At 37.4% G+C, this 19,410-nt stretch overlaps 1 protein-coding gene across 3 annotated transcripts in view; it reads left to right on the forward strand.

The window, feature by feature from the left end:
- SEMA3C (semaphorin 3C) overlaps positions 1 to 19,410 on the forward strand; it is a 115,450-nt gene that overhangs the window by 64,651 nt on the left and 31,389 nt on the right. For all 3 annotated transcript variants that reach the window (XM_027886298.1, XM_027886299.1, XM_027886300.1), the window contains 7 exons: positions 4,631 to 4,791; positions 6,931 to 6,993; positions 7,510 to 7,629; positions 11,486 to 11,576; positions 15,331 to 15,450; positions 17,315 to 17,457; positions 19,257 to 19,371. In XM_027886298.1, the coding sequence (XP_027742099.1) occupies positions 4,631 to 4,791; positions 6,931 to 6,993; positions 7,510 to 7,629; positions 11,486 to 11,576; positions 15,331 to 15,450; positions 17,315 to 17,457; positions 19,257 to 19,371 (813 nt within the window). The remainder of the gene's footprint in view (positions 1 to 4,630; positions 4,792 to 6,930; positions 6,994 to 7,509; positions 7,630 to 11,485; positions 11,577 to 15,330; positions 15,451 to 17,314; positions 17,458 to 19,256; positions 19,372 to 19,410) is intronic.

Consider the following 19,410-nt stretch of genomic DNA (forward strand, 5'->3'; position numbering starts at 1 on the left):
CAGATTCCACTCCCATTTTTCATTCAACGCTAGCAATATTATGTACTGTGTCTAAGTTTATATGACCAGATTAGTTTTTTGCCTGTTTAAACGTGACCTGTGAGTAAAAGGGGACCATTTCCATCTGACACTATAAGCAAAAATCCTGTTCTACCCAAGTATTTATTTCTAGGAGAGAGAAGGAAAAAAAAAAGAAAGAAAAATAAATTTGGTTTCATTCCAGTTCCTAGAAGGTGAGATTTTACATTGCAGTTTCATATTTGGCTTGGGCTGGCATATTTGTTGGCACAAACTCAAGGCTTAATAAGCCTTGAGAGAGTCTTACAGTCTCTATAACTAGATGCTAATGTTGAGCCTACTGCTGGGTGTACACAAGGTGTGTCATTTGTGCACCCCAGGCCCCATGAGAACCTAAAATAAAATGGCATTCGTTGTATTGCTGACTTCCAAATCACTAAGGCTCCATAAAATCCTTGCCAGTGTGGGCAGCAGGGGTTCCCTGGGGGGAAATAGCCCATCTTCCTAGAAAGCTGTGTTAATGCCCTTCACTGTGAAGGGATTGCTGTGCTTTATTCCCTGCTTGGTTTTGAGGCACATGCACCAAATCTCTGCTTCTTCTCTGAACTTCCCCAGAAACAACCTTCTGAGACTGAATCCTTATGCCAGCAGGAAAGAGGAGAAAAGCATATTATTTCCTGTACTTTACCACAGAAGATCCTAGATTTTCTCAAAGTAGCCCTCCTAGGCTGGAAATCCAGGGGTGGCAAAGTGCAGGAATAACTGCATGCACTCTCTCACGTGCCACAGTTTATCCATAGTTTATCAGTGGATAAACTCATTGCTTTGAACTTGGGCTGGGGATGCTTGCATACCAAGGCTGTAGCTTACGAAACCCTGGAAGGTAAAGATAATTCTTGGTTATGTTGAACCTTTCAGTAATAAGTGGTTATGTGAGTCTGCAAATAGGAAATAATCGTATTTTGGGAAGGTCCTGCTGAAAAATGTATAAATTTCAGTAATGTGTGCATCAAACATCCATATTAGTATAAGATGTCCACCAGGGAAGCTGCTTGTATTAGGGTTTTATCTTACATCTTAGGGATTATTATATTCCTTAGGCTAGGGGAATCACACTGTTTTCAATGCTATGATACCAGTGAATTTGAATTAAGGAGTGATGAAAGATTGATGTTGAGTGATTAAATAAGACATTTGGAGGATTACCTGATGATTCGATCTAGCTCAGATATCCTTATGCCAGTTGGACAATTTTGGTATAACAAGCTGTGTGATATAACTACACCTTCATGGATTCCCAGTCTCTAATAAATGTAATTTGTTTTGTTCTGGCCAACATATTGAGTTTTGTGTTACAAAGGCTTTTGTGATGTCAATAATACATATTGCAGAAATATTTTATTTTTTCTGGGAGAACATACTTTTTAAAAATAATGCTTGCATTAGTTCTTTTTTTTTTTTTTTGTGGTGAATTAGCAGGATAATTAAAGAGTAGGTGTTAAACTGTCTAATTTTCAGTAAGCTCTGCACTGTTTGCAGAGGAAATTCTTGGTCAATGGGATCTCCAGAATGTGCATTTCAATAATGCATTAGTTCTGTACAGAGAATTCACTGAGGCTTTTGTCTTTTCATTAAAATAACCTGTCCTCTAAGATCAGATTTCTTACGCTAGGGATCCAGTTGTTATTGGTTTTCTCCCTGAGGAAAGGCAAAAATAAATTCACTGACTGATGAAAAAAAAATTATGAGAAAAGATTATTCTTCTCTTATTAAGGATGAAAGTTACTTGCATATTGTTTTATTGTCAAACAAAATTGTTAATATTCAGAGAGCTGTCTGCTGCATCATTCTTGATGTAGGGTTTACTGCTTTCAGTGTTTGGTCTTATTCCCAAAATATGGAACGGAATTTGCTCTGACTGTCAGTAAATGTTTTCTTGATTTTTTAACAAAAACTTGGAGATGAAAAGGAGTGTGGAAGTCCATACAGCATCTTTCCACCAACCGCTTTTTCCAAGTAATAACACACAGACAGTAAATCTTTAAAAAATCAAATTTTCTTGGGTGATTGTGTGGCAAATTTTGTTAAATGAAAAGAAAATTTGATTAGTTACAAATTCCCTCACCCCTTGCTTGAGTAGCCCGAAGAGTCTAATAAACTGTAAGGTTCGGCACTAAAAAAAATAAAACTAATAAATCTATATGAAAGTATTTGTTTCATGGCTTTCCTTCCTCTTATGAATGGCATTGAATTTCCATAGTCTAGTAATGTGTAATAAGGTGTTCTGCTCATCAGCAACTTCATGGAGACAGATTACCCTTCAGGAGCCTTGATATTTCAAAGAGGTTACAATTCAAAGAAAATAATGGATTTTAATAAGTGAAAATCATGGAAATCAAGTAGCTGTCACTGGTTTTGTCTCTTGCTTAAAAACAGTTGTCATGATTATGATTAACTTTTACGTCAGTCTCAGTGTTTTCACTGTCAACCACCGTCAGTCACGATAAGGAAGGACATTATTTTGTGCAATCATTGTGATCACATCTACCCTATGCTGGGCAGGAAACTCTCCCAGTTTATCCGTGCTTTCCTAGAATATCAAATGTGCAGTTATAAGAAACTTCAGTTTCACCTTACAGCTGCCAAATAGTGTGGTCAAGTTAATAATGCCACCAGGAAAAGGGATGAACACTGACTTCTCAGGCTGGTTGTAAAAGGTCAGTCTGAGAATTTCAGAGCGGGCAAAGGTACTGTGTGTCAATGGCACTATGCTGGTGAGTCTCCCAGGTGCCTTTGAAAATCCTACCTAAAAGCTTACAAGGAGGGGTTTTTTAAATGAAGTAAAACAATTGATTTTTCAAGCAGTGAAGAAAGACTTCTGAGAGTGCTGTGGACAGTTTTCATGTATATTTAACAAGCAGTGTTTCAGTTTAAGCTTTTAGGCATAGATTGTAAATCTTGTATGTTTATCTTTTGTTGAGGGACATATGAAATAGAAATATTATTTGTACTTTTTTTTAATATTACCATAAATAAATGCATGTAGGCAATTTAGCTCCTGAAAGCTGTTGCACACCTGAGTCAGTCAAAATACCAACATCTTTCAGTATCTGAGGAGATTTTCCATCTTCCTATGAAACTATTTAACAATCATGATAAAAATTAAATGGAGCCATGTATCATATTTATCAGTGCAAATTATATTCTGATATTTTTTCAATCTTTAGATATCTAATAGAATCCTAGGCCTTCAGGCTTTGCCTTTTAAAAATTGCTTTCCAAATAATTTTCAGAAAAAAAAATTATGCTTTCAGCTAAATATGATTTTACAGAAGCTGCATACTTAGGAACACATTTTTTAGCACACTTTTTTTTTTTTTTCTAACAACGCACATATCCAAAAATATTTGTTTTGAGAGTTCTGTTTTCCAAAATAACAATAGTTTTAGATTAGTAATTTTGTATAAGAGATCTACTGTTTCCTATAGGTAACGAATGAGCAAAAACGTTGCTTTTAGAAATACTAAGCTTTAGGAACAGTGACAAACCATATTGTCCCAGACAAAGTTTGCAACTAAGAACTGTGGACTCAGTTCTTAGATTTATGAATAAACATTATAGCAGAGCCTCGTCTTCATATGTGCTGTGTATTTGCCACCCTTTTAGTGTCATGGGGAACACAGTTCAATGCTGATGTTCATGAAGTAAGAAGCCATAATTATATGTTAAATATTTTAATAAAGACAAATCGATTATTAAGGTTTTATTTTTTCATTCTCAGCTCTTGAGAAATATCCCTTCTGTTATTACTGAAAAGTAAAGCAATCTGAGTGGGGCCAAAATATGTTGGCCAAGCAAAGACAGGAAGGTTGAGCTTTCTTGAGGGCAGCAAGTAATACTTATATTGCAGATGCTTATGTTATTCCTGTTACAGGCCTGATCCTGCACTACTGAGATCAAAGGATGTTTTCACTTCACTTTACTGAAGAGAGTTTTATGTTGAAAAATAGAGCTAGTTCTGTAGTTCTGGTAGTTCTGGTAGTTTGGTCCAAAGCCCTTAAACAAACAAAGGGACACATTTAGGCTTGACTGAGTAGTTTTATTTTTAAGTAAGCCGTGCATGATAATGAAGAACCCAATAAAATATGACCTTGAAAATGATAAAATCCTATTCTTATTGAAGCCCTCGGTTAAGAAAAGAAAGTAAACTGTTCTTGCGTAGTTTTCATTGATCTTGTGGATTTTCTGCACTCATAAACTTTAAAATGTATTGAACACATTGACTAATTTAATAAATTATCTTCCTTAAAAGCCAAAGCTGTAAATAATTATATCCATTAAAATAAGAATTAATTAGATGAATGAATAACAGCATTGCCTGATTTTTATGAGCTATGTCTTATCTACTTAATGTACAAAAGAACTGTATTCAAACTGGGAAAAGTTTGTTTTAACTCAACCACTGTATTACTAGCTAGTGCCTTAAGAGGATTTTTCTTCTCTTACTGACCCCATTTATGTCCAAAGATGTCTTTATTTGGAAAGAAATGCAGTTGAGAAGCAAAAAAGGGAACTGAACCTGTTTACTAAGTAACTGTCTTTACTGTTTCAGAGCTGCAAGAAACTAAGACCTCTGAATATCACAGAATATCCCACAGTCCCCTGGATTACCGGATATTATTAATGGATGAAGATCAGGATCGGATCTATGTGGGCAGTAAAGATCATATTCTGTCTTTGAATATTAACAATATAAGCCAGGACCCTCTCAGTGTAAGTTCTAGTTTTATTTTGAGAATCCGAGGTTGCTTTATTACTTGCCTTTGTTTTTAAGACAAAAAACCCACACATTTCATTATTTTGCATGAAAGTCCACGCCTACACCTTATTGAACTGTTAGTCCTTGTTTCACGTGTAACACAGACAAAGCTGTTCCTCCAACACTGTTTAAAACTGACCTGTTTACTAATTTTGAAGCAACATTTAGCTTGGCCTGGCCTCATAAGGAAAATTTGTATGGTTTGCTACTTTCCACTCCTCTCTTAGATAAGATAGTTCAGAGATGCACTGTTAAAAGGAGCCTGCAAGTAATAAGATACATGTGTCATTCTCAGGCCATAGGGAAAAAGGCAAGGTCTGAGTTGCCTTTAATCTTCAACTACTTTTATTTTTGGTTTGTACTCTGGAGCCTAATTGCTGAACTATTTTCCAGTCTCTTGTTATGCCTTTTGTGAGCCCATGCCCTTCAGTTGGGTAGCTGAGACACCTCATTTGGGTTTTTTTCTGCTTTTGAAATAGGTGACCTGCAGAAGTACTTGTCTGCCCAGAAGCTTGACTTTAAGCTGTTACCTCTCTACAGACTTTTTCTTGCCTATCTTTAGACTACCACAGCTACTGCACTGCCTTAAAAAGTACCATAAAGGCCTTGTTCCACCAAATCCATTCAATCCTTTAATCTGTGGGCTCTATTACTGTACCTCAGAAGGATTGAGGAGCAGCGATACCCAGCTTGCAGCAGGGAAGATAAATGCTTTCCTTGAGAGACAAGGCTTTTAATGTGTCAGGGGAGAGAGAGGGTCCCTGCCAGAGGGTGATGGAGCATAGTTAAATTAGGTTTTGCTCTGAATCACCCTCTGGACATGCCTGTCTACCTGAATTGATTGCAGGGAGCCCGGGGAGGCTCACTCTAACTTACACATTTAAATTAAATGCCTTTCGCTCAGTGGCGTGAATACATCCTTCCCTCCTTCTTACAGTACCAAAATCTCCTTCTGAAATGGGGCTGCCTTCTCTAATCTGAGATAGCTTCTGTGACCTTTTTTGCTAAGTCCCAGCTCCCCAGTGTCAGCCACCCCTGTTTGGGAGGAGCTGTGCTCCCTCGTGGCACACTCCCTACTGCCTATGGCAGGTCCAGTTTAATTCTGATAGGAAGATCTCTCTTGCAGGAAATATTTTCTGCAGTATAAAGCTGTGAGGCATTTCAACAGCTTCGAAAAACAAGAATAAAAAAAGTCAACAGAAAGGAAAAGCACGCAAAGTTTTCTGGCAGTGAGTGTGGGCACCCAGTATTAGGCTCAGAATGAATCTCTGCAATTCCACACAGTATTCTAGTTATTTATTTATTTTTACAGAAGATTCACTTTGCTGATCTTATACCTCTGTAGAAATCCTGTACATATATGCATTCAAATCCACAGTTCTGCATATGTTTGTATATATGTACATAAACAGAGATCTTTTAAAGCTGTTGTTTATGTTACCTTGAGGCTAAATGTTATCAGGCTCTGTCACTTACTAGATCTCTAGGGATAAATTCCAAATGGATGTCTTTTCTATTTCAAAATAAAAATAAATAAGGGAAGAAGCTCAAAATATTTAGAGTTTGATTATAAAACAGATAAACATTCAGACATTGAGGTGTTTGTTGGAAAACTGTGTGAACGAAATCAGTCTGAAATCCTGAGATTTCAAGCAGAGTATATCGTAATCAATCTGAACTTTTGATGTTAAAATCAAAAAATTTTTGCAAGAACTATTCTTGCACTGTTTTAGCCTTCTGTTTTCCAGTGCGCATAATTTCTGAAAGTTCAGTAAAAGTAAAAAATTAAAGATAGTAATTTAGGCAATAAAGGTGAAAAATCTCTCATATTTAGAAGAAAAAAATCTAAATAAAGTAATTAACTTACTTTAAAAATATGTAATAAACTTAGAGCTGAAGACCAGGACCTTTTTTTTGTTTTCTGTATGCTAAGACAAAGATATTTTCATATATCAATGAAAATCCCTTTTTTCCCTTATAATCAAAGTGTAAGATATCCAAATATTAACGTATTAGTGTGAGTTAGGCAGTGAAATGTTTTGTTTAAATTATGTAAAAAGTGTGCTACTTGAATTATACTTCTTTCCTTACAGATTTCCTGGCCAGCATCAGCAAACAAGGTTGAAGAGTGCAAAATGGCTGGCAAAGATCCTACGGTAAGTTATAGTCCGCATGCACACATATACACAAATTACATACTTGGCAATAAAGTAAGAGCACCTTGAGTGCAGCCAAAGCAAAATGAAAGAAGTGTTTGTTTTGCTTTCGAAATGCTTTGCAAACCTATCTATAACGTGAAATTCTGGAGAAACAGGCAACGTAAATAAAATGCACCTTCAGACTTTGACAGATGGGAAAAGATATGCAGTGTCCACTTCCTCATTCTTTTGTTGTTGTTACTAATCAAACCAGGTAATAGTACTTTTCCAGATATGTCCTGGGGTGATGCTGAACAACCAGTGAGCTGCCCTTTGGAGTGGGGAAGTGCTCTGGCTGGCTGCTCACCCCAGGAACAGACTCTGAAGGTGGGTGGTACCCACTGTCCGCAGTCTGAAGACCCCGGTTGAGCACCAGTTTTCAGATGCAGTAGTAAATCATGTCTCTCCCATAGAGTTCTCAACATCTAGTAACATTTACCAGTGTGAAATTACTGCTCTCTGTACTTCCTGCAGCATGGCTGTGGAAATTTTGTGCGTGTGATCCAGTCGTACAACCGCACGCACCTGTACGTCTGCGGCAGCGGCGCCTTCAGCCCCGTGTGCGTGTATGTCAACAGGGGACGCAGGTCTGAGGTGGGTCTCATTTCATTTTATCCACTCCTTCTTGTGGTGCATCCTACTAGTGTGATGTGAAAACTTGAAATATTGAAAATGCAAAAAAAAAAAAAATTGGTGATCCGAATAGGTTCATTCACCCTTGTTAAACAGCAAAAGAGCAAAGGTACACAGTTTTCTATGTGCTACCAGCTAAAAGCAAAACTATTATCAAAAACCATGCCTGAAATACGATGGTTGTCCAAAATTCTACAGTCATACCAAATGCTGGGCTACATTTGATACTACTTTTTATTTAACATTTTCTGGTGAATTCACTCCTACCATTTTGTGGGAAAATGCCCAAGAAATACTTGAAAGGAACTAACCAGTAAAATATACAGTCCACTTTTTATAGCTTCCATGTGTTACTGGTGCCTGGGAGAAGCCCTTAGTTTGGATAACTATTCAGTTATGCGAAAGTTTGCTGAACTTCAGCTAAACACCCACTAGATGCAATCCCAGTACAGGACCTTCATCTACTGCACAAGTTTTGCCTCACTAGATTCTGCCCAGATGAAGTAGGAAAGTTTCTGTTCACTGTGAGATCTTACTTTTTCTAGATGAGTCTCCAGTTTTTCGGTATGCAGTTTCACTGTGCATTTTCAATATACAAAGTACCAGATGTTTCAGAAGTATATGGTCCAGTTTTCCTGATCTGAATGTGAAATGTTTGTTTGTGTGCAAATGTAATAGGTAATAAATTAAGCAATGAGAAGGAAAAAGAAAGGCACTTATCAAGAGGCAGCACCTCAGTAGCTTTAGGGTCAGATTCATGTCTGGAGGCACAGGGGTGTGCAGTATATTTTCCTGAACAATGTGGAAGCAGATGTGTTGGGAAGGAAGATCAGAGTGTCCTACCTGGAGTCTTGCCATGTAAGGGCAGCTTTAAAAGCTGGGCTGGCTTCTTGGGAAGACATAGGGAAATTCATCACTGATTTAATTGGGAGTGGGATGGGAATTCTGGCCAAGACCCAAGATACTGCATAGGTTGCCAGGGAGGTGATAAGTCAATGCCTCTCCAGATCGGTTTGCACAGAATGATCTCAGCGACTTTTGGTAGATCCGTACCTGGCTCCAGCCTCCTTAGAGAGTATGCAGACTGAATCACTGCACCTCCAGTCCTAATAAATTATCCAGAAGTAGAGATTTGTAGGCCTGGATTTAAAAGTGTGAGCATACAGAACTAAGTAACTCCATCCCTCTGATTGATGAATTCGGCATTAACTTATTTTGATGTATTTTGGAACAGGGGTCACCTTTCTTCAGCATCATCTGATTTCATGAGAAATTATCTAAAATACAAAAAGTGATATAATTTGTCTCTAATTAATATAATATTACTTTATTATCATAAGCTGCAGCCCAGAGAACTTTGAATTGCATTATTTCAGAGTTTTTTAAAATGAGATTGGAACAGAGGGGAATGCAGGAAACGACATCTCCAGATGATGCAATATGTTAAATTGCTTAAATGAAAAGTAAAGATACGTGATTTGGAAAAGAACTGGCTTCACTTAGCCTGTCTGTATAGCTACATGCCTATATCAATTGATTAAATAAACTGCTGTTTGAGACGTCTGGAGTCTGTGAGACACTTGACTGTAGGCATTGCACGCTCAAAGCCATTATTGTACAGGCCAACAATAGCATAACAGTTTGGAACCAAGAATTTCCTTCTGAACTCATTGCATATATCTGTGCATGACTAATTAATAGAGCAGAATTAAGAGCTATGTAGTGCTGATGGGACTAGTGAGAAATCATTTTTTCTCTGCTTTTATCATTTCACCTTTAATTTAGTACAGTTTTCCATGCACAGTAGGCTGTTTTTGCACATGCAAAATTAATATTTTACAAAGCACATCTGTTTTTTCTAGAAGCTACAAAGCCTGACAGAGTCATATCCAACAATCATAAGAACTGGGTCTGTTTTGCTCTTTTGTCTCCAGATCCTACATAATCTCACAAAAAAGGGGAGTTCATTGATGAGGCAGAATTTTTCCCTCTTCACTGAAACAGAGGTTATACAACAATTAATTTTCTTCCTTGGCACACTTGATACTTTGCTCTTTGGTAATTTCTCCCTTAGACACCCAAATATATTCTAATGTCAAAGTAAATGCAAACATAAGGAAATGTAATCCTATGTGACATAATTATAGACTAAAAAGTAGTTTAATATATATGAAAATCAAGTGTAAGCCTAGAGCTACTTTATTAGAGCAGTACTGGGTGTTTTGAATTGGTAAATAGTGGTATAATATAGTAAATATGGATTAAAATCAAACTGCATATTAATCTAGAAGTGAAACAACAACAAAAAGCCACCCAAGATCATGTTATAAACTTTATACTTATGTTATAACATTGTTTAGAGAGTTTATTACTGAAACAATAGATAAGATCTCTGTGATTAAATGAGGCAAAACAGAAGAGGGCAGAGAGAGAGGGGATAATGGATATGAAAACTTCCTGCTGCAGCTGTGCATTTGAGCTTGATGGAATCTCCAATTTGCTGGTGCCAAATGGCTGCTCAGGGATTTGTGTGGCACTCCCCTTCCCCTGTGATTTACATTAACTGTTAAAGAGAATATAAAGGGTTGTTGTCCTTTGTCAAATAACTAAATATATTGGCATCTAGATCACAGAAGCCCTTCTGTGGAATTTTTGTCAGCTACCTTTTTATTCTGAAAATTTTTAAGTTTGGTTGGTTGTTTTTTCTTGCAACTGTGTCTTTTGTCTTTTTATTAAAGATTAGAAGTTTTGTTACAGGAGCCTAGGAACAAGATGTTTGATATACAGTGGTATGTTAGTTGATGTGTAGTGGATCAGTGTCTTTGTCTTTAGTGACTGCAGTTTTTAAGGAACAGGATTGGACATGAGTCACTTCTTGCTCAGCGCACTGTGCTAGTATTGCTGGGAACCAAGAAGTGAAGAGTTGCACCAAGATGGGCAAATATTCTAAAGATACTCAGATTATTTGTACTTCAAGCTGTAGTCTATGTTTCATCTATTTTGCTAAATATGTCCCCTGTTCATAGAATCACAGAATCATAGTGTCATAGAATCAGCCAGGTTGGAAGGACCTCTGAGATCATCAAGTCCAACCCTTGATCCACTGCCACTGAGGTTACTAGACTGTGGCACTAAGTGCCATATCCAGTCTCATAAATTGCATTAAAATATAAACAAATCCCCATACCATGATTTCTAAACAGAAAAAAAGTAATTCAAGGGATTTCAGGCTATAATGATCTATCACTATGGAACTGGAGCTCTACACATAATCCAAGAGATGGTATTGAAGAAAATAAGTGTGATTTAGGGAATTTTTGGGTGTTTGATAGATCAGGAAAGACCAAATGATTTATACTATCATCAAATTACAGTTGCCATAAGAGATTTTTATTTAATATGTATAACTGTTATTATCGTTCTAGTAACTTTTATTATAATGTCCTAGACTGGTATAAGTATACCATGTATTCAGCAAATAAATGTTAAATAACTTGAAAAACACAGAAGCAGTCTCCACAGATGATATTGCAGAGATCAGTCAACCTCTCCATAGCTTAATTGAGAGGGAAAAATCCTTTGTTTCAGTGTCTTGAATTTATAACAAGAGTCTTGAAAATAACTGGTATCAGTGAAAATGTTATCTAAAAAGATGGTGGAATTATGAATAGGAAAGTTAAACTGCTGATAGTACAGTAAAAGTACCCAATAGTGCAGTGTTAATAGAGCATTTTTAATGCTTGAAACAGCCGGGCATAAAAATGGTCTTATCTGATGGTTTCTGAAATGAGAAGTGACACATAATTCTACTTTGCAGGAACAGATCTTCAAGATCGACTCCAAGTGTGAATCAGGAAAAGGACGCTGTTCTTTCAACCCCAACGTGAACACGGTGTCTGTTATGATCAGTAAGTAAAGATGCTCCAAGTTGCTGAGGTCTAAACCCATATGGTCATGTGTGGTCATGAGGATTGACAGAGTGCCCAAAAGGAGCTGGACACAGAATTCAGCCTCCTGAATGGCTGATGAGCACAAGGGTTGAGTCCTTCCTTGTTTCAAGGCTTACATGAAACTAAAGGTGGGTGGACAAATGAAATGCAGAAAGACATTTTTGAAAGGGAAAGAGAGAGAAAACAAAGGGTTGTCTCTTTTCCAGCTTACACATTTTTTCCCAGGGTTAGTTTCAACTTTACATTACCCTGTCTAGCATTTATGTTTGAATGGTTTCTGACCTTGTTCATCCTAGACGGAACTTGTGTCTCATTTAATTATTTGTAAAATCTCAGAGTAGCTAGGGAAAGAAAGCCTGAAGACTTTAGATGCTGTGAATTTCATTTTTGTTGTCATCTCTGCTGTAGAGCCCACCAGTTATTGCAAGGCTCTTCATTCTTCAATTGGCTTTATACCCAACCAATTTTGCAATTTTTTTCCATTTGAAAGGCTGGAAAGTGATACAACTGCCACTCCTCAAATATTCCTGTGAACTGGTGGCAGCTGTACTCATTGACTGTGAGATATAGCCTAGACAAAGGATCTGTGCTGTGCTTATTAAACACCTAAGAGAAAACTCAAGGGGGGCATATGCTTTGTGGAACCTAAGTCATCTGTAAAAGATACTTTTTTTTTTTTTCCAACCAGGAAGCATGTTATATATACTCTGTGTAACCTGACCTTTCACATTTGCATCATGTTCACAGACTTACAGTGCCAAAGCCTTGATTTTTCAACATGTGCCTACTCCTTGCTGTATTTTTGGCTTTGAGGGGAACAGCATTTGCACAGATTTTTCAGACTTTATTTCACCCAAGGTTTACAAGGGAACAATGTGCCATGTTTCTGCCATTCAGCTTCCACTGAAATCAATGGCAATTAAATATTGTGCCAGATATTTCCTTTAAAGTTTCAGTCTCATGGATCTTAAGTGAAATGTCGTATAGTTTATCCTGTGTGGTCTGTTCAAAATATAAATTGCCTTTTTTTATTTTTCCATTGGAAATATATTTAGTACAAAGGACAAATATATTTATTCACAGATACATGAACTAAAGCACCTTTAGAGAACAGGTAAATGCTTCCTAGATGTCCCTCTGAACCTTGGCTATACTTACACTGTTATCTCATCAGTGATCTAGGGACAGCGTTTACAGACAGTCACTGTGTAAAGAAAATGTTTGTTCAAAGTCAGTGATTGATGAGGCCTCTGCTACTCATTGTTTTTCTGGTATTATTAAGTGAATCAACTGTCATAAAAAAATTACAGTTTTCTTTCCTTGTTCCTCCTAGATTTTATGTAGCTCCATTAAAGTACATTGTTTCTGAATTACTGTCTGTACAGTAAGCTGATTTTTTCCTACAGTAGATCTATGGCAGCTTTGTTCATCTTAATAGACTTTTTGTTAACTTCCTTGATATCTCAGTTATGGGACTGAAGAGACCTTCCCTAGTGTTTTACTTAGCTTTCATGACATAGTTCATCTACAAAGTTTAAATTATTCCACAAAGGTCATATTCCTTTTAGAAAGAGTCCCACAGTTTGGGTTTTATATTTCTCCCTGCTACTACAAAGTCCAGTCAGTTCAAAACCATTAAACTCTAATGAATTAAGCCTTATATCCAGGCTAGAAAAGGGAACATTTTGTAAGTCACAGTTTGTGTTACAGTGAGAGAACCGAGCCCATGTACTGGACTCTTCTTTGGATATCCTGCAGGAGGGATTCCCTCCCTTTTTTTCAGAAGATAGGAAATACCACCAGACAGGCTAGCTCTTCCAAAATGGAAGAACCATTTTTAAATATAGATGCGACCATTTTGGGCATCACTGGCCTAGAATACAGCAGGAAAGATGATTCACCTTTCAGAGGAAAGTGGTGCTATAAAAACAAATTTGAACTTCATACAATTTGTCATTATACAAAGAAACATTTGCATCAAAGCAATGAAAAATGTGCTTTGAAACAGCTTGGCATAAATGATGTGGAGGATGTATGTCTCTCTGCCCACCAAGACTCATCAACTCAGTAATTCCCCCCAGTAACAAAGTGAAGTAGTGTGAACTTATTGTTCTATGCAGACCAAGTACTGTGTGGAATGTAAGGATTTTACCAGAAGGAAGTGGAACTTAGGGATTTCATTTGATACACGATTAGCAAGCAGACACTAGGAATGCTTAAGACATAACTAATAGCACTGATACATAATAGGATTATTATTACATAGCATAGTACTATTGTTACAGTGTGTACAGATGTGTATGTGCACAGAACTGTGAATAATATTTAGCAAGAAGCATAAGCGTGATCTCTTTCAGCTAATTTATTTCATACTAAGCATGAAGTACTGATGGATTGAAACAAGGAGGCAAATATGCAAATTCATTTATAAATGTGTATGTATCCAACATCATTCTGTCAATACCTGCCGAGGAAGTAAACGCTTCGCCAACATGCAGCGAATGCGTTGTTTAAATCCCCTGTGTATGAATCTTGTCATCACTGGGAGAGGTGAAAGCAGAAGAGTGGCTGCTGGATGCTCTACAGGGGTTCAGTTCAGGCTCCAGTAGCAGCAGAAAAGCAAAATCTCCAGTTGTAATTCTCTCGTGAGCCAATAATCTTCTATATTGATGTGTGAACACACACACACAGAGCATGAAAATAGCCTCAAGCACTTCTGAACCTGTGACTCTTGCCAGCTTGACCACACTCTCTGGGTAGTCCAGGAATTCAGACAAAAACATCAATCAAAGGACCCAGCTGTACTGGAATGTGTTCAGCCACCACTCCCACCCTCAGAGTTAGAGTTTATTTTAGCTACTGTTTTCTGCTCTGGGGTTTCATTGTCATTAGTCAGTGGAAATTGCGTGGTTATTCATGGAGGAGAAAATGATAGCATATGTAATTATAATTATATATACATGTGTTTATGCACACGCATGGACTAAACCAAATGCAGATACAAATCATGACTGATGGACTGTGTGTTCAGCCCTGCACAGGGAGCAGAAGTTCATAGTTCTGTAAATGTGGGAGTTGCGTGTCTAATTCTGTTCAAGTGTAATGACCCTATACTTAGAATCAAGCACACAAAAGGGGATAATTGTTGCTCCCTATTACTTTGAGTAAAGTTCAATAATATGATTGTCTGGCCTCTGCAATACTGAAGTCAGTTTGAGGCTGCCTGGGGCAGCTGTGACAATACTGCTGGTAAAAATTGGCACTGATCCACCGACTGCAACAGATGTTGTGCCAGTTTACAACAGCAATAAATTCAACCCAGTCACTTCATCTACTTCCACAGCAAAAAAAAGTTATTTGAAGTGAGTACTTAAAAAATTGGATGTGATACTTCTTTGATAACACTAGTCTGATTTTCCAGTGATCCCTAGCAGGGGAAATAGAGCAACTAAACTTCCTATCAAGAAAGGTTCACCATGTATGTAGCTCTGCTGTGGCATTTAATGATGCAGTTTCCTAAAAGTCTTTAAGAAAAATCTGATTCTAGTTTGCGTCTTTGTAAATCAGAGGAAACCCCATTCCCATGACCCACTATTTACCTGTATAGATTCCTGTGTAAATAAAGAACTGATGAATTTAAAATAAACTTTTGGGTTTCCCAAAAGCCGTAAAAATGCATTGGGTTTTTCCCCTCCATTTCCCTTCTTTTCAGATGAAGAGCTTTTTTCAGGAATGTATATTGATTTCATGGGGACGGATGCAGCCATTTTTCGGAGTCTGACCAGGAGGAATGCAGTGAGAACTGACCAGCACAACTCCAAGTGGCTGAGTGGTGAGATGCCTTTGTTTTACCAGATCTTTTAATGGATGCCACAGAGATTATGCTTTGCTTTGCTGAAAATAAAGAGCTTATCTTTTAAAGAGCTTCTCTCCTAATTTAATTTATGAAGTTAACCATGAAGAAATGTATGTAAATACATGCTGTAGACAATGCACAGATGTAAAGAGTTCACTGCATGCACCAGCCTCTTAGGCCAACCCACCTGGGAACCTTTTTTGCATTAATACTGAACCAAACTGTTCAAGAGAAAGTGTGTAAAAACCTCTCAAATGGCAAGTGGTCAGACAGTCTGAATTCTAGAAAAGTACCTTCACCTCTAATGCATCAGATACTGCCTTAAAATAGAGTGTTTGATTCTAAGCTACCAGCTTCAGTTAACTCAAGCTGATCCACATCTATGCAGAAGACTCACCATCACTTGCATTCAGAATGTGTGCAGAAGAGTGTCTCATTATCAGAGAAGTCAGTGATGATTATTGCCACTTATTTCACTGATAAGGAATTGGTTATTTAAACACAGCAGGAGATTAATTTCTTAGTGGGAGCACTTAACTCTTTGCATCACTGACATCACTGTGAAAATTCTCCCTGTCTTCACTGGTAAGAAATCTCCTTCCAAATAAACTCTTCTGAATTAAAATGGTGCTTAGCCGTCTGAGCAGAGGTAGATGTCAAAGGTTATAGAGCACCTAACACAGCAGTTAAAATTTTAGAAATCCTTCAGGTATGTTGAATTAAAGTTACTGTGGTTTTCTCTTGGTATTTTTTAGGGTGACTCTTTTTAGTTATTCCTGTGTGGCTGTGACTACAGTGAAATCATAGGAAAACTATGTCTGTTTTCTAAATTTTTCCTCTATTTGTTTTACATTCTTACACTTATCTGCACACCTTGACATGTGCATCCTAAAGTGAATTAGAGAAAAAGAACAATTAAAAATACCTAATTTCTGGAAAATCTACCTGTTATCTATGTTCAGAACAGGTACTTGAAAGTACAGGTTTTTTCCATGTTCTTTTAGAGCTGGAGTAATGACACTTGTTGTATTAATTGAGAATAGACTTATCTGAATAGAAAAATGCTGCTGTGTAAAGGGAGTTTTCTGTCAGACAGCCAACGTTTGTATCTGACTGTTTCAAAATTTGTGCTGCATTTCAACTGAACAAGCAATCTTGCATGATCATTGAAAAGACAAAGCCTTAGTGCAAGGAGAGGGACAACTTCTTCTTTCAGGCAAAGGAGAAGGTCTTCTGAGGACTCCTCCACTGTTCATTATATGCTTGCTGTTAAGGTTATAAATTATTTTGCTCTCCCACTAGTGCTCCTTTGCAGTGTTTTGCATGCACATTGGATTATGTTTAACAGCCTCTGATACAAACTCACATGCTGCTCAAGCATTTGTGTACCCTGCTTACCTTTTCTGTGTTCCACAAATTGTTTTCCTCTCTTATTTATGAACCTTATCTGCTGTTTTCCTAAGCTGTTCCAGCTTATTTTATGTTTTGTCTCAATGAGGCTTTCCTTAGGGGCCCCAAATAACACACAGATTCTTCCCTCTACTACCTCAAAGTCTTTGAGTCTCTGCAGTAACCTAACACTACTGCTTCTGGATCACTCCTCTGAAAATCTGCTGTGGAATAAAAGGCTAAGATGCAAAAACATATGGCTGCCAGCAAGGAGCCATTTACCTGCTGATACTTGGTATATACAGACATGAAGCTATAGCATATAGCTTAGACTTCCACAGCAGTACCTCTGTATGCATTATAAAGCGCTTCCTTGAAGCAGTCAAATCATTAATTGCTTATTCTGGTACATCTTTTGGTTTCATCTTTTCGGTAAATTTTTTCATTACAGAGCCTATTTTTGTGGATGCTCATGTTATCCCAGATGGCACTGACCCCAATGATGCCAAAATCTACTTCTTCTTCAAAGAGAGACTCACAGACAACAGCGGCAGCACAAAGCAGATTCATTCAATGATTGCAAGAATATGCCCAGTAAGGACTATTTTGTTTGCCAGGTCGTTGGGATAAGCCTTTGATTTATATTCAGAACAAATTTCTTGTTTCTCTGTCCACATTCATAATTAAGAAGAGCTGTTATTGAACTCACAGTTAGGGTCTGAACATGTTATGTATATCAGGCTGTACCTGTAAGAATATAAAAATTTAGAGTTTCAGGGGTTTGTGTATTTCTCTGACTGAGTCAGAATACTTACCAGTGTTGAATTTTCAACCTTGCTGTCCTTGGCACAAATAGGGTACATTGTTTTCTTAGAAAAACTAAACTAAAAAACAGTGAGGTCTCAAAAAAAAGTCTTACAATCAAAACCTTTGAAGTACGTGGGAAATATCAAGCTTTTAAATGGGTTGATCTAACTTTCAAATATTGTTTTCATTTTTACAATATCTGTTCTTTCTGAGTTCTTGCATTGATGCCTGTGTGAGCCTAACTTTAAAAATGTGCGCAGGAGAATTAAATTGAGAAGTTATGACTGTTCCTGAGCAAAAATCAATTTATTTTCAGAGCACTCCTCACTGTCTCTGTTTCTTTTTTTGTATCTGTAATCAACTGTAGATGAAAAATGATTGAAATAGCTATTAATATCTCTGGTGAAATTGCTGTTTTTTAATGAGAGAAAAATTATAAATGCACGATTATTGCTAACCTGTTCATTCCTTCTTTTGGAAAGGTTCAGGAAGATAATTGCGTGTTTACTTTAATTTAGGCTTCTTTAGAATGTAATGCTTTCTGATGTTATTGTGCCTGGGTCTGAAGGCGTGTTTGGGATTGTGCTAAGCTCCTTCTCTGGCAATATTGTGGGGCATGTGATCTCTTTTATAATCTCCATTCTCTGTATTTTCGTGAAGATGCCTGAAGGCCTTTTTGGGTATTTTGCAAGAAGACATTTTACACAATTACAGCTGTATTTGTTTTTTTCACTCCCATAATGAAGCCCAGATGATTCCTGAAAGGCCTAATCCTGTTTAGACTTTAACTGAAGTCAGTAGCCGAACCCCAAAGACAATGAAAAATAAATCTGAGCCGGTCATATTTGCATAGTCGTATACCATCATATTCATACTTCAACACCTTTGACACTGGCCAAATATATTAGTGAAATGGTGCCAAGAAAGACCAAGAAATGGTCCCACAAAAAGACTCCTTATAAGTCACCTGAAAAGTTGGATTACCAACTCTAGGAGCACCAGTGAAACATGCACAGCACTTTATCAAAATCACATTTCAATAGCTTCAACTTTTTGTTTTTCCCTTTCCTTGGGTGACATCATGCTATGCAGTTTATAAGACCCTGCTCTTACCTAAGGCATTCACCAGCAAGAAGAGGCAGATCCATCACCTTGGTGCTGCACCATCTGGTTTGGGAGTCACAGTTTCCACCTTGCACCAGAGAGAAGTGGAAAGATCCTTGAGTGAGCTGTGACCAAGCCAGCTCTGGACCAGGCTAGCAGGACTTGCAACAGTACAAAACTAGCTTGACCTGCACTAGCCATCATTTCTGATTTTAGATCATCCACCTCATGTGCCAGGTCATGTGCAGCTATGCTGCTGTCAAGACTACAAAAAACACCCCTTTAGAGCACTAGTTCTTTGTTCTTTTCTGCATATGGAGTGTTTAGATAAGGGGATTTAGTTTAGGTCTATCTACTTTTGTACTAAATTTACCAGATAATTATCTGGAGGATGATTTAACTTTAGGAAAAAAATGGAAAAGACCAGTAAAATGTTAGTTGTGTTGTATTTTTTTTTTTCTGAAAATAATATTCCTTTCCAGAATGACACAGGTGGTCAGCGCAGTCTGGTGAACAAGTGGACTACATTCTTGAAAGCAAGACTTGTGTGCTCAGTAATGGATGAAGATGGAACAGAAACATACTTTGATGAATTAGGTATCACAAAAACAAAATCTCTTAAAAGTTTTATCTAAA

The sequence above is a fragment of the Empidonax traillii genome, unplaced genomic scaffold, assembly GCF_003031625.1.
Source record: "Empidonax traillii isolate 1590-97213 ecotype Southwest subspecies unplaced genomic scaffold, ASM303162v1 scaffold185:size1678824, whole genome shotgun sequence".
NCBI classification, from domain to species: domain Eukaryota; kingdom Metazoa; phylum Chordata; class Aves; order Passeriformes; family Tyrannidae; genus Empidonax; species Empidonax traillii.